A 16,391-nucleotide genomic window follows, 5' to 3' on the forward strand; every position below is an offset into this window, starting at 1 on the left:
AAGTCCAAGTTCGGATGTGTTATCAAGCCCATTCTTAATGTGATTAAGTATTGTTCAAGGAGTCAAGAATCTCACTCCAATTCAAATTGGTTGTCTCTTCCTTTCTTCTCAGTTTCATATTTATAGAAACTTGGTGACATTCAAATCTTTGTTCTTGTTGAATCCACCTTATATTTGATGATGTTAATGTTGTACTTTTGAGCTAAGGATTATATCATTGATGTCTGTAAACCTTTAGTTGCTATTAGAGAGGACTGTTGTATCTATTAATTTCTGAATTAGTGGAAGACTTTTAAGGACTATAGGTTCCATGGTTTTCCCCAATTTTGGGGTTTTTCACATAAAAATTCTAGTGTACTATTGTGTGGTGGCTGCTATTTGTATTTTCTGTTACTTCGCTGAATTATTTATCTGTTGTCATTGTTGTTGACAAACCCATTTTAACACCCAAACTTAGGGAATTACTTTTCACACTTATTTTTGCTACTGTAGTATATCTTCCCCAACAAAAAAAAAATAATAATCTTTTATATCATATATTCATATATGCAAGGATCAATGGGTCGAGTGTAAACTTGATGTATAATTTGATCGATACTGCTTGTCCTTTTAACATTTTATTTCTAACAATTTATAGTAAGTTTATAATTACTATTTAAACCTTTTAAAACCACCTAACCATAAGTATTGCACATATTAGTGATCTTAAAAGTCAATATGTATTTAAAATCACAAAAAAAAACAACTTTTCAATCAGTACAAAAATTGATCATCTCAAAATTTATGACAAGGTGGAAACTAACTATCGTATTGTTGAGTTCTACGTATTTGTGTCTATTATATTTTGCTCAAAGAAATCAAAATTGATGCCATAGGTTTGCACCCAAGGATTCAGTCATCTAGTATTTCCAAAGCTATCTTCTTCTTTACGATGTATTACCTTTGATGTAATGTTTAGGGTCCGTTTGGTTTGCTGTCAGAATCTGAATGGGAACCAAAATGGTCTATTCCCATAGTCTGTTTGGTTTAGACTAGGGGTGAGCATTTGGTTTATTCGATTAAAAACTGAACCGAATAAATTGAAATTTTTAAAACTGAAATAAAATAATAAAAATTGAGCCAAAACTGAATTGCAAGAAAACCAAAATTTTTTGCTCGGTTTTCGATTATTTCGGTTAAAACCGAATTTAATTAATATACATAAATTATTATATATTATAACCTATAATATATATATATATTTTTTAATATATATTATGAAATTGAATTTCATTATAATACATTATATATAATGTATTATTATATAAATATATAGCATATTATATATTATATATTACATGTTATATATTGAAATTTGGTTTTTTTGCTTAACTGAGTTTCTAATTTTGAAAACCAAAAACCAAAAACTAAAATTCCAAAAAACCGAATTAGCCGAATTGAATTAACCAAAAACTAAAAAATCAAACTGAAAAAACCGAAACCATAATTTTCAGTTCGGTTTTTCTGTTTTAACCGAATAATGCTCACCCCTAGTTCAGACAAGAACATTGGGAATGAAAATTGGAATCAACGAGAATAGGATTTCATTCCCAAGAGAGGGGGAGGGAATAGCCATTCCCTCAAATGGGGTTGTAGAAAGGAAAAATTGTGACCTCCTAGAAGTAGCTCAGGGAATGTTTCTACAAATGAATATACCAAAAAGGTTTTGGGTGGATGTTGTTATGACTACTGCCTATATTATATATCGCATACCATCTTGATTATTAAAATATAAGGCTCCACATCAACTTTTCTTCCCTAAAGCTCTATTATTTCCTATACCAATACATGTCTTTGATTGTCGATGTTTCATTCATGATCTATTCCCTAATCCCTAATCCCTACCCGTGATAAAATTGACCCTAAAGTTATTGTGTGTGTTTTCCTTGGCTACCCACTTTCTTAGAAGGGCTATCATTGTTTTGACCTATTTCTTAAAAAAAAATACTTCATTTCTATGGATATATCTTCCTTTGAGAATAAACCCTACTTCTCTATTTCTCTTCAAGAGAGTAAGGTTGAGGAGAAACAGAAACAAGTTATATTATCTCATCTCTCTGATCCTCCTCCATTATGTGTCTTTCTTAGACAATGTTATGAAGGCCAGGACTAGCAAAGTTCAAAAGTTGTGGAGCAACTAGAAGTTGTGCAACCAATACCATCGGATTCTTTAGGAGTTGGATCCCTTCAATCTAGGTACTATTATTCATGTTGATGTCCTTGAGCCTATTGACATTGACACTTCTGCCTGGAAAAAAAAAAAACTATAGGATGCAAATGGGTATTCTCTATGAATCACAATGGTGATTTGGAGAAAGAATTGTACATGATCCAACCACCTTGTTTTTGTACTAAAAGTAGTAAACAAAAAGTGTGCAAATTAAAGAAGTCTCTATATAGTCTAAAATAGTCACAAAGGGCTTGGTTTAGTAGATACCACCAAACTATGCAACATATAGGATTCAAGTAGTGTCAGACTAGCCACACACTCTTTGTAAAAGATTAGGGAAAAACGACTGTCTTGATTGTCAATGACGTAGTTATCTTTCATGATGGAGTCTCAGATATACAGAAGTTGAAAGAATTTTTAGCCACCTAGTTTGAGGTGAATGATCTAGGACTATTATGTTACTTCCTTGGAATTGAAGTTGCCCACTCTCAACAAGAAACCTTCATCTCTCAAAGGAAGTATATCTTTGATCTTTTGAAAGATATAGGAAAATTAGGAGCAAACCATATGACACTCTGATAGATGTAGATCATAGTTTAAGGGATTGTAAGGATGAGCCCATAAAAAATATTAAACCATACCAAAGACTTGTAAGAAGACTTTTCTACCTATCTATGACACGGCCTAACATTGCATATGTTGTGGGCGTCCTTGGTTAATTCATGCATGCACCTAAGGTAGAACACTAAAGAGACGATAGAGAGAGTATTCAAATACCTAAAGAAGTTTCCACAGATGGATCTTCTCTTCAAGAAGCATGGGCATATGAAAGTTGAAGTTTATATTAATGTTGATTGGGCTAATTTTGTGGATGACAAAAAATCCACCAATGGATATTATACTTTTATAGGAAGAAACATTGTTACTTGGAGAAGTAAAAAACAAAGTGTAGTGTCTAGGTCTAGCGTAAAGGCGGAGTATAAGGCCATGACCCATAGAGTTGCAGAACTTTTATAATTGAGAATCTGCTAGTAAACTAGGTTTTCCTCTTGATGGTCCTATGTCACCCTATTGTGACAATAAGCCTGTGTTTGGTTTGAAGGAAAAAGTAGGGAAAGGAAGGGAAACCTATACAAGGTTTGTAAAAGCTTCACTATATTTCCCTTCATTTTCCTTCAAACCAAACATAGCTTAAAACTGCCATCAATATTGCATTTAACCCTGTCCTCCATAATATAACAATGCACATTAAGGTGGACAAACATTTCGTCAAAGAGAAATTAGAGAAGGGAGAAGTGTGCACTCCATGTGTTAGCCCAAAAGAGCAACTTACAAATATTCTTGCGAAAGATCTTTATCACTACTAACATAATGATTTTTTGTGACAAGTTGGATATGATTGATATCTATACCCCGACTTAAGGAGTAGTGATGTAATGCTCTTGGTTATGTCACAAGGCACTTTAGTCTTTTTATTATTATTAGTCACCCTACACAATATATATTATTGTTAGCCAAGATTTTTTGCTCTCTCACAATTTCTCTTCGCCTCTTCCTTTCTCTCCCTTCATTCTCTTCTTCGATAATAGCTTTCATTAGTAAATCACCAACATCCTTAAAGAACTCTACAAATTCACTCAATTCTTTCTCCTTTCTTGGATAAATTCTCAAGCTTTTGTTCAAAAGATTCATAAATAGGAAGATCACTAAGACATCATATATTGGATTCTAAGAGTAAAAATAAGCATATCTTCAAGAATCAAGGAGTGGCCCCAATAACAATAGGTGATACAAGAATCGTGAAGGCAAATGGTTGAAACATTCACCATCTAAAGGCCTTAATTTGTCATCGTGGTCTCTTTAGCAATGGAAATAGCAACTCCGATGCAAGGAAATGGTTAATGCGGACTATTTCCAGCTTGAGTCATAGAAGCCTCTGTATTTTCCGCTTTATCACATGTTACCTCCATTTGAGTACTGACGAAAGTATTCATCTGCTTGTAGAATCAGATGTTCATCATCCCATACATCACGATATGTTTTTGGTCGGTCTACCCTGTTCTTTCGATTGGCATGATACATCTGAATTTTCCATTCCTCTATGCCTGAACATCCACACTGGGTGGCAAGCCAGTCATTATACACAAACTGCACCCAACATTCAAAATCACCATTAAAGTTCACTAAAATACAAATTAATATACTCTCTTATTTCTTTCTTTCCATAGAAGTAAGAGACTTTTATCATATCAAAAGGGCCCTAAAACATATTGCCACACAAGAATTCTCCAAATTGTAGAAGAGAGGCATGTGAACCCCATATGTTCCTTTTGCTAATCAAGAAAATAAGTTAAATTGTGAGCTTTATGGAATTTCCATTTCTTCCAAAGGAGAAGGTTGATATGGTTGTTCCTATAGAGTATAGACACGATGCTATTACAGTCAAAACATGTCCCTAACACAGAAATTATCATTGGCAATTCATAGATTGAAAAATGAATTATGACGTAGCATGAAGTGTAAAGGAAGAAGAGCACTGTCTTCTTCAAAAGAAACAAAGATTTGAATCCACAAGGAGAAGGAGAAGAAACACAAGAAAATAGTATTCAAGAGTCCAACTATGGTGCATTTCAAATATTGATGCACCTTAAATCAAATTTCAACAATCAGTGTTAAAGATGTCACATGGTCCATTTACTTTTCATTGGTTCATGTTTCATAGGGTGTACTTAACATTAAAGACTTTAACAACATTAAGGATCCAACTGTGACATGTCGCTTTATCATTGATTCAGGTTTTTTGCTTCACAGTGCAGTTCATGCACCATAGATTTTGCTAGTATTCAATTCACTAAATTTGACCTTGTACAGTCGTTTATTTATAGGTAATGTGGAGCATTCCCAAAATAATAAACTTTCTGATTGGACTCAAAACTCTCTAAAACATTGTAATTTACTGAAAGAAGACTTCCTAAACAATATCAAACTCAAAATATGTTATAATGACAAAAAAATAAAAACTTACTATAAAAGGAAATCTTTTAGAAAAAAACATTTTCAGAGGCCAAAACAATCATTTTGTCGAAAATAGATGCCCAGATCAAAAGTAATGGCCGTTTAAAGTTTTAGTGTCTCTTTTGGCCTCTCTTTTTCTGTCAATCATGGGCTTCTAAAAACCTTTTAGCAACACCTGTTCTACATCAAATTATTTGTCTATATTTATCTGCGGATGTGTGTATGGAGATGGATATACACGTGGAAATCAAATAGTGCATTAAACATCAATTCGTAAGGGAATTTAATTGGACTTTCATCATCAATGAGATCCTTAGATCAAATTTACCTGGGAATCTCCCATCTTATGAGTGTATCGCTTGGGCCAGCCAGCAGATTCAATCTTTGAATAGAAGTCCTTCACATCTTCCATCATTTCTTCTTCTGATGGAAGTGTAAACCGACCTGATAAAATACCCGCTACCCACCTGCTTTGTAATTCAAACAAAGGGAAAGGAACAACCTGGCACCACAAATATGGAAAGATAAACCTCCACTATCAAAAGACTAATAAATTATCAAAAATAAAGAGCACATAATGTCTCTGAGACAAACCATAAAAGGTAGTCCAATGAAGGAGAGCCATGGAGCTAAAGATGGAGGAAATATGTGCTTGTATAGTGGTCCTACACGATTGTCATCCACACTAAGGATATTCCTCATCTCCAGAAAAGGAAAATGATATCTGTACCTGTGAAAAAAAAAAAAAAAAAACAGATCTTATTATATTTGGAGCTTATGGAAAGAAATAACTTAAAGGTTGATGGTTGTGCAACATTTATCCTTAATCCCCAGCTCCAAACATGAATCTTTAAGCACTGGTCCCAAGCATAGGATTCAATGCGGCAGGTTTGCTGTGTTGCCATTGAGTCCTATAGATTTTGGCACCTGAATGAGATGAACCCTTAAAATGGATCATCCATTTCAGAGACTTTGGGTGAATGAAATTCATGTATGGAAGGATGCATGTATGAGACATATGCTAAAAATGACTGAACTAAAACAGTTCATCCATCCAAACTATCAGTTCTGTCCAGAAAAATTCACCACAAACTTTCTTACAGTACAGTGCAACAAGATGGAAAAGATTAAAAAACAACAGATGCAAATATCACACAAAGGATGGGCACTAGGTTCTTTTAAGATTCAACTGTCAATTGTACAACACTACTTGCAATACCTGGAACTGGCTTGGCTGTTACATTTTTTGGGTTCAAAGTTGGGAGCAGCAAAAGATCAAAAGTGAAAACTGAAAAGGAAATATGAATAAGAAGGTATTATAAAGAATGTTATCAATAACCTCCACAAAACACAAAGTAACCAAAACAAAGCTAAAATTGAAAGGAATGCAGTGCCTCTGGGAAGGAAATAATAACCCAGAAAAGATGTTCTGAGTTATGGACCAAGCGGTGTGTAAATATATTTGAGGAATGTTACTAAAGATTTTGTTTTGAAAAAAATCGAAGTACACATTTGCATTGTTGTATGACAAAATAGATTCTGCATCACAAAAAATAATGATAATGGGCCCTGCATGTTGGAGTTGTTTGGGCAGCTATAGGTGACCCTTCCTGATTTAAAGGATTTAGTCTCTTCTTGGTGAACTTCTAATCTGATCAGGCGTGGTAAGATCCTTTGGAACATGGTTCCAGCTGCCATTTGATGGTATGTTTCAAATGCACGCGGTTAGAAGATCTTTTACAAACAGCAGCAGTCTTGTGGAGATGGTTTGTGGCAGGTTGAGAGACGTCTCATCCAATGGGCTTCTATTCGTAAAATTTTAGGGAGATCAAGTTTGATAACTTTTGTAATCACTGGGGGAATTTGATTTATGATGACCCTGTTATCTTGTAGCTACAAGCTGATGCACTTGTGAATCAGTCCCCCTCTATCTTTGTATTTATTTCCTTATTACTTTTCAAGAAAAAAAAAGGTCCTGCCCATCATGGGGCCATTAAATAAAAAAGGACAAAATTAAAGAGAGTTTATTGTGCAAATAAAGGGGGTTAGGATATCTTCAACTTGTCTTTTTTCTGATTTAAGGGCTCAGTGACAGACAAGCCTTTGGCGTTAACATTGGCCTAATTGATATCTTATGTCCCCTCCTCACCCCCACGATGCTTATACAGTTATATGACAAAACAGAGACTAGAATAGAAAAGGATATAACACCTGTAAAAATTGCTAGAAGTTAGGACCATACCCAGCCCACCCCTCCCAAGACCCTGGATTGTCAGGACTGCATCTATGCCACTTTCCTTTTTCATGATTCATTTAATGTTGACCCATTTTTCATTGCACATTTGTACTAATTATTCCATGAGTCAGAGCCATACTAATCAAGACATACCCTGTGCAGTGCAGAATGACATCAACATGGGCAAAACTCCCATCTTGGAATGCCACTGTGCCATCTTCTTGAGCTCTTTCAACCTGCATTAATTTAACTGAATGAGCATTTCTGAACGCATATGTTCGAATTTATCCCTTGCTGGTTTCTTTATGAGAACTACTAACTCTCACTCACCACAGGAGAATGTTATTACCATAGAATGAAGCCACATATTATCATATCCAGCCAGCTTTCCAATTTCTCCAGGAGTTGCAGATCTTGAAGAAATATGAACTTCTTTGGCAACAACAGCAATGTCCATGGAAATGTCAACAGCACTAGCAGAACTTCCTATCAAAACCACAACCTGTCCATAGCAGTGAGTGAATGAAATAAATGATTTTTAAGGAATAAAGGAAACAGAAAGGAAAAGATTTACAACAATCAGTCAACTTTGTCATTAATATGTTATTTTTAATCTAGTCTGAGTTCCTATTGCTACCATGTGCTTTTCATATGCCGTCAGTGCTACAAGGGAAGAGAAGAAGATATGTGTGCATGCGTGAGTACATATAGGAAAATGATGTAGAATTAAGCAATATTCCAAAATGCTGCACGTGGCATATGACTTTCTACTTCACACCTCTAAAGCTTGCACATAGTGCAGGTGCAATCAAGAAAGACAATTCCCTTCTGCTCTGACAATTTGAATGACTTAACTATTTGTTACCTGCTTTTTTTTCTCAAACAAGACCGGGTTGAACCTCATAGCTACAGAACCATTAATATCCCTTAACCCATTTAACAAGGGCTGTTAATGGATCCAGACAACCCAATGGTGTGTATCCAAAACAGGGACCAATATGTAGATAGGGAGGTTGGTATGAATGTCTAAGTGATGATCCATTTATAATCACATTGGTTTGCAGGTCCACCTCTGCCAAAACTAACCCAACACCTCAAAAATTAGTAAAATCTTAGTTTTCTCAGTTTCAACTGTTAAATAACTTGTAGCATTTCTGAACGCTTTTGTAAATATTTTAGATATATTTGAAATCACAGGTTTGTTGATGCCAGTAGTCGAACCAAAAAACTAAAAATTCCAAAATTAAAATCTGTGGATACAAAACTTTTCAACATAACTCTACTAACAGTCACTCAGTGAATGCCACGATGAATATAGGGAATAATTAAAGCTACTTGGTTGATAATTGCCTTCTACTCTTTTGCAGCCTATTCCACCTTCTCATCCATAGTCTCCAATGCAATCAGTTTATCATGTTCAACAGCATATCATTTAACCATTGAACTATTATCTTAACGATGAACAAAAACTACCAAATATGATAGTGCTTGCTCTATACCAGAGAACAAGCAGAATTCTAAAGCTTACAGTAAGTTAATGTCTTAATTTCCTCAAATGTACATAACACACTATTTTTCTTTCTGTGAAATATGGAATTTCATAAAATGGGAAGAATCTGAGCCAAGTTACTTGCCTCATTTAGGGAAAAATCTAGGATCTGGCTTAGACCTTTATATGCAATGAATGCAAACCTTGATCTACATCTTAGCGATAGTTATTCATGTGGTCTGAGCATTTATTTTCTTGGATATCCCAGGCAGGCTGCACTTGTTTTTAACATGATAAATGCTCCTTGGGATTTTTCAAAAGCCTAATTCAGATTCTCATCAGCAATGATCAATGGTGAAACTGAAATTTAAAATCCCATCAACAATAACGTTAGAGAAGTTTATTACAACTTGTAAGATAGTAGTTGGATGAGTGCAAAACAAGAACTAAGTCCATAGTGTCAAAATTCTGCCCCATATACAGTGTGGTACACAAAATCTTGAAGCTTAAAGGGGAGATGGGAGTGAGAACCAGAACATACTTGATCACGGAATGGCTCAGGAATGCGATAATTGTGGCTATGCATTTGTTTCCCTGGCCAAGTTTCAACACCTGGAAAAAATGTCTGTAGCAATTAGAACACACAATGTTTAGGTAAATACGTTACATGGAAAAGAGTAGTTTTTACTTAACATTGATACCTAGCAAAGCATTCTTCAGTCATTTGACTCATTTTAATTGTTCAATACAATTATGTTATTGGTATCCTTAAAATTAAGATATCCCTGCGGAATAATGCCAGTTCATGTGCATCTCCAACTGAATACAAGTGAAACAATAACAAAGTTCACCACAGTGGCTGTAATTATATTACCAAGGTAACATGTTTAGAACAATTATTATGGTTCCAGAAAACAGCTCCTACTTATTGGCAAGTTGAAAATGTCCATTCCTGATTATGGTTCCACCATAGATTTCTTTAGGCCCTATGATGTTATACAGATAATATGAGTGCATACATGGATATGGATACAGGAAATGGGAATATGAATCCATTTCCTAAAATCTTGGCCATGGGATATGAGTATGGGTATCCTATATGACATGCTTATATCATGCCTTTATATCTACCTTCTCAATGTGAATGTCCTTTATCAAGACTTATGTCTTGCCAAATTTAATTAAGCTTCTAAGTTGTAAAGATTTTTTAATGGTATAATTTGTTAAAACACACCATTTTACATATTTAAATATTAATGCTATATAACAATCAGAAAAAAAAAAAAAGTGTTAAATGCTATAGAGTACATCTAGAAGTGTCCATGCAGTATCTTGTATCATATCTGATAAGTTTTGTGTCCCATCATGGTTTTGGTCTTCTTTCAATCAAGGCAGAAAGATAAATGCCAGAGACAAGAAAATCAGGGGAAGTGATATTTTCCATTGACTTTTGCAATATAAAAGTAAAAACACAAGGGAATGGAAACAGGCATTCCATCCAAAATACTAATACCTTCTTTTAAATTTGGAAGGACTAAAACCGGTCTAATATTATCCCAAAAAAATTAAGGGAAAATATAACTGAAACCCACCTAACAAATTTAAATTGACCATACTCCCACAACAATTCAAAACTTCCAACACCCACTTTGACACCATACCCCCCCCCCTGAATTGGCATCAACTCCCCCCACTGTCACTGTTATCAACTGTACAGTGAAGTTAAAATTTGTTAGGTGGGGGTAAGTGAAGATTCCCCTAGAACAAGAGCATAAACGCAAGCAATGGTTGGGTTGCTCCACTGCAACCTGGGTGATCAGGGTTCAAATCTTGGAAACAGCCTCTCTGTATGTGCAGGGGTAAGGCTGCGTACATCTGCCCCTCCCAGGCCCCGCATTGGCAGGAGCCTTGTGCACTGGGCTGCCCTTTTTAAATCACAAATTAATTAATGTTCATTAGTTTCTTCAACATATGTATGATAGAAGCTTTAATAGTAGAGAACCACAAATTTTGACAATGTGTCATAAACTTGTCTCAAGTGCCAGTTATATGCTCAAGCAGATTCAGGTAAATTTATCAATTCTTGTGAGGAAGTGTAGATGAGTGAGAATCTGTAAAAGTAAAAACATGTTGCAATGTAACTGATGAAGCAACTGTATACCTGATCAACAGAAATTACCAGCAATACATTCTTATTTTTCTTTTTGAATGGAAAACTACTGAAGATGAACTCTAATAATAAACCAATATCTACTATACCATGAAGGGAATAATTGTTTTCTTCACATAACCAAACTATAGCTGTCATCCCCCGGGAAGGGTTTTCAGTTGGATGTACAGCAATAAGTTATAAATTGATACTATAAAGACACTTCAATTTTCACACTCATTCTTACAATAGAGATAATTCATATAGCAGATTAAAATGCAAGTTAGCTATCATGTAAGGCCCCCATCAATTTAATAAATTCAAGCTTTGGTAACTGAACCTTTTCAGATGTGTCGCCCTGCACATCACTCTGATTGTTGAAATTTTATTCAATCTAATTCAGTAAATATGAAATGATATTAAACCTTAACTTCCTAGCCATTCGTTGTTCTTCCACCAACTTCAGTGAAACTGGAAGTTTGTAACAATGTTTTTTGTTACTGAAATTTTACAGATTGCGAAGATTTGAGATTTACATCCCTATTACAGAGAAACCAATGGTGCCTAAGCCTACACTACGTATGTAATATCCAAAAATAAACCGGTTTAATCTGCTTTCACACTAAAAGCAAGAAGAAACTGCAGCAACAGTATTTATATAAAGAGCAAGTAAATCCATGATTTGCAGAAAGCTAGCACCCAAACTTTGACCGCAAGAGAATGAAATGTTTTTGGAAGGCAGGGGGGGGGGGGGGGGTCTCTGAAACAACTGTCCAGAGGAAAATAATCAGAATTACCTGGAATTTCCGCAATTCGGGGTTCTGTATAGTGCCCGTTACATACAACAACAGCATCATAAATCTCACCCGCTTCGATCCACAAATCGTCCTGGGCATCAGTATCAGTTCGAGTTCTCTTGCGGGACCTTAGTATCCACTTTCCTTCCTCTACCAGACCAATATGAAACACCTCAGTGTCAAACCGTATCAATCCAGTGAGTTCGAAATGTCGCGCGAAATCCTCCAGATAGAGTAAGACCTCTCGGTGGCCGGGAAACCTTCGAGGGTCCCTGTCTTTTCCATCTCTGACAACAAACGGGAAATCGAGAAAGCCCATGACTTGCCGAGGGAGATTGGTACGCAGAGAGTCGTAGAGACTGGAGTGGATGATGGCCCGAGAAGGGTGGAGTCCCATTGGATCGGATTCGACGTTGGCGTCGTAGACCCAAGTCCCTCCGACCCGATCGCTCCGTTCGAAGACTACGACGTTATGGCCTTCTCTGCGCAGCTCTCTAGCCGCCACGAGGCCAGCTGCGCCGGCACCGATCACGGCGACCTTGCGCGAGCTTTTGGTGGCGATGGCTGTCGGCATGACTAACCCGTGAAGAACCGGTGTTGCCATGTCAGAAAGGAAGGATTTCATCATTTCAATAGCGAGCCGTAGGGTGACGAGACGAGAAGTGACGACAGGAAGCACGTAAGATAGCCATTTGTTTTTTCCCTTTTTTGGTTAAAAATTTGGGGCCGCCATTTGGTTTAATTTAAAACACCACATCAACGATGTTTCACGTTTTCTTTAGAACATTAGCGTCTTCAGGGTCGCGCATGTGACCACAGTCGCAGGAAATGTTTTCTTGATAGAATTTTGACAACGTGGCGGTGTTTCTCACCATTGGTGGAGCGAGAAACATGGGAGCTGGAACTGGTAAGCTTCGTCTGGAGGTTGAAGAAGAAGCAGGCAAATTTCTCGGTCCCAGACCCAGCCGACGGGGATGACTGACTGAGGCTTGTGCTTGACTTGAGCTGAGAAAGCGGACACTAGCCGAGGTTGTTGCTCATCGCTCTTCTTCTTTGTTGTGGGCCTTCTGGCAAACAATTAACTGAAACGGGATTAGTCAGTGCGAAGCCCGTTCGAACAGCCATCATAGCCTTACATTAGAAATATCTATCATGAAATAAAACATAAAAGTACGGAGATATTGTGGATTTGAAGGCTGTAAAAATTATTGGAACAGTATTGGAACGCGCCTTGCACTGACTGAAGCCGAATATTTCTACAATCCGTTCCAACAGTCAATATAGTCTTAGCATTGGAAATATCTCTTTTATAAGCATAGCAATACGGAGATATTCCCGATGCAACGCTGTTCGAACACCTTCTGACTGAAGTCGACAGAGACGGGCTTCAAACTTAGTCAATGCAATGACTATTCGAATAGCCCTTACCCTTGCATCGTAAATATCTCCCTACTTCATTGCTTTATTTCATGTGCAGATATTTCATAGGTTCTGTCCTTACTTTTCCATACTTCTTCTAATGCCTGTTGGAATGAGATCGGCTTCTATGAGAGTAAATCTGTGTCTACACCTTTCTAACAGTCTATAAAATAAAATATATAAGTATAGAGATATTCTCAATGTAAGGCGGTAAATATTGTTTGAACTAAATCTGAATTATGTTGGAATAGTCTTTAGATCCAATGCAAGGTTATAATGGGTGTTTGAACGGGCTTTGGACTAGCTGAATCCGGTTTTATTGGGAGATCAGCTTCTGTCAGGACAAGCCCGTACCCACATTGTTCCAATGGCCGTTTGGAACCTTGCATTGGGATCCATGAAATAAAGCACATAAGTAGGGAGATTTTCTCAATGCAAGGCCGTAAAGGCTGCTCGAACGGGCTTTGCCTTGACCGAACCTGAACTCATCCATATCCGTTAGCTACCTATAAAATGCTCCCAACAATGTCCCAACAGCTCAATGTAACCACACATCGGGAACATATCTTTATTGTCATTCATTAGTAGATGCTCGTGATGTAGCATGGATTAAAATATCTAATACTGGATACACTACAACTGCCATTATATCGTGTTAATCGTGCGTATCACATCGACCGATATGGACCAATACGCGTTGATTCACACAGAAATGCACACAACTCCCATATATAAAATGTGATTAGTACAATTTGAATCATAGTTAAATCAATTAGATGCTAAACGCTTAGTGTCTAAACCATTAAGCCACCCTTTAATTTACAATAAGAAGTGAAAAAAAAATTAATTTTATTATCTTTATTGTAAACATACAATCTAAAGAAACGTCATATTAAAAATTAATATGTTCAAAGAATAATATTAAAAATTAATATTTATAATTATAAATGAAATAAAAATTCTACTAATTTATATTTATATCAAAGATTGGTTTTCTATTCTCAATAATTTATACAAATAAAAAATATTAATAATAGAATAATTATTTTAGTACTTAAAATTCATACATTTGTACATATTTATTATTAATTGATATTTTAATTTACATTAGATAATAACATATTTATTATTTATAAAAAATAAAAATTTCAAGCATATACTATTATACTAAATCTGTAAGTACATGTGGCTCACCTTCATGGAATTTATGATTGAGGTCGTAGAGAAAGATGATGGACAATGCCCAGATTAATCGAAATAGCCAACAAACCTATGTAGTAGCACGACAACACTCCACAGAAGTAACACAAGGCTTACGAACTTGCAATGAGCGTAAAACACCATCCAAGATCTGCGATAAGCACATAATACTATCCAGGACCCACGATGAGCACGGAGTACTATCCCAAACCTGCAATGAGCATAAAATGACATCACAAGCCTACAACAGACCTAATACGTTATCAGCATCCTGCGATGAGAATAAAATAGTAGTTCACGCCATGATAAGCGATGAATAAAGCCAAAGTCGGCAATATATATTCACAGGTAGACCTGTTCATGGGTTGGGCTGGGCCAGGCTCGGGTCGGGCTTTCACTCTGTATTAACAGATTTTTCTAAGGCCCGAGCCCAAGCCCGGCCCGACCATCGGGCCTACAACTTGGGCCCGAGCCCGGCCCTCATAAAAAGCTCGAGCCCGAAATTTATCCCATGTTGTTACTATTGCTGAAGCGACTGAATAGAGAGAGAGAGAGAGAGAGTGAGAGAGAAATTACAAAGAAAAAAAAATAAAAAAATGTATATATTAAATTATAAATATATATATATATTTCAATAAATATTATATTATTTATATATATTATATAATATATAAAATATATAATGCTGAGTTGGGCCGGGCTTTTGACAAATCCCGAGCCCGGTCTGTAACACAGTCGGGCTTACTGTGTTAGGCCCGAGGTCAGGCCCGCAGGCCTAATTACATGACCAAGCCCGACCGGGGTGCGGGCCAGGCCATCGGGCTACCCGGCCCATGAACAGGTCTATTCACAGGTGACTCACGCTCCATACGGTTGCAGCTTATTGTGATGAAGTGTTCTAAAGATGACTTGTGAAGACATTCAGACAAATCAGTCGATCAAAAGTCCCAACATGTGACAACAAGAGAACCCATGAAAGGTGTAGCCAACACGTGCTATGCGAGAATCCTTAGGGAAAGGAAACTCTACCCCTAGATAGTCTCGCTAGACACGTGGTGAAACTTTAATAGAATTTGCTTGATAACTGACATGAGGATAAAGATCCCCTTTCCTAATAAAGAGCAGTCTCTTTTGGGATCTTCTCCTAATAGCCCTAGGACCCCATCTATAAAAGGAGGGACAACCCTCCTCCCAGATCAAACAACCATATAGCTCTAAACCCTAAGGCTTCTCAATGGGATTTCTCCCTTCTCTCCTCTCTTCCCCTCTCTTCCCCATCGTCTCCCCGGACCTTCGGAGACTTGACCAATCACCAAGAGTTCATGGTGATTACAAAATCTATCAAATCCACTAACTTAAATTTATATAAAAAATAATTTCTTATTTTAAAAAAAATATATTGAAATAAAAATGTTAATAATGGAATAATGATTTATTAATTAAAAATTATGAATTTGCATATATGTATTTTAAAAATTTTAATATATAGATATGAAATATTTTAAGTTAAGATTATATATTTTATAAATTACCAATTGATATTTTAATTTACATTTTATTATAAAATATTTATTATTTACAAAAAGAAATATATTATTTATCAAGTACTTCAAAATTTAATATTTGGTTGTTGAAAAGTAAAAAAAAAAATAGTAAAATAGAAAATAATTGATATAGTAATTAAAATATAATAATTGCATATGTTTTATGTATTGGACTTAAATAGAATATAACATAATAATGGTTTTATGCATGTGTTAATTTGTAAAGATCAATATAATACGAGTCTTTGACTATTGAGTGATGGATTATCAATATGCCCATTATATTAATTGTAATATTTTTTAATATATATCATTAAAATATACATTTCTTAT

General features: G+C 35.8%; 1 protein-coding gene across 1 annotated transcript; it reads right to left on the reverse strand.

Annotated features, from left to right (window-relative positions):
- Window positions 1-3,841: 3,841 nt before the first annotated feature.
- LOC104598569 (flavin-containing monooxygenase FMO GS-OX-like 3) lies at window positions 3,842-12,622 on the reverse strand. The gene is made up of 7 exons (XM_010260709.3): window positions 11,896-12,622; window positions 9,491-9,561; window positions 7,810-7,962; window positions 7,614-7,696; window positions 5,819-5,954; window positions 5,553-5,726; window positions 3,842-4,357 (listed from the first exon to the last, which is right to left on the reverse strand). Exons 1-7 carry the CDS (start codon window positions 12,521-12,523, stop codon window positions 4,163-4,165), a joined length of 1,440 nt encoding a protein of 479 aa, XP_010259011.1. The 5' UTR covers window positions 12,524-12,622; the 3' UTR covers window positions 3,842-4,162.
- Between the last annotated feature and the right edge of the window lie 3,769 nt (window positions 12,623-16,391).

This window comes from Nelumbo nucifera, chromosome 6 (genome assembly GCF_055504915.1).
Source record: "Nelumbo nucifera cultivar China Antique chromosome 6, China Antique-T2T, whole genome shotgun sequence".
Taxonomy (NCBI): domain Eukaryota; kingdom Viridiplantae; phylum Streptophyta; class Magnoliopsida; order Proteales; family Nelumbonaceae; genus Nelumbo; species Nelumbo nucifera.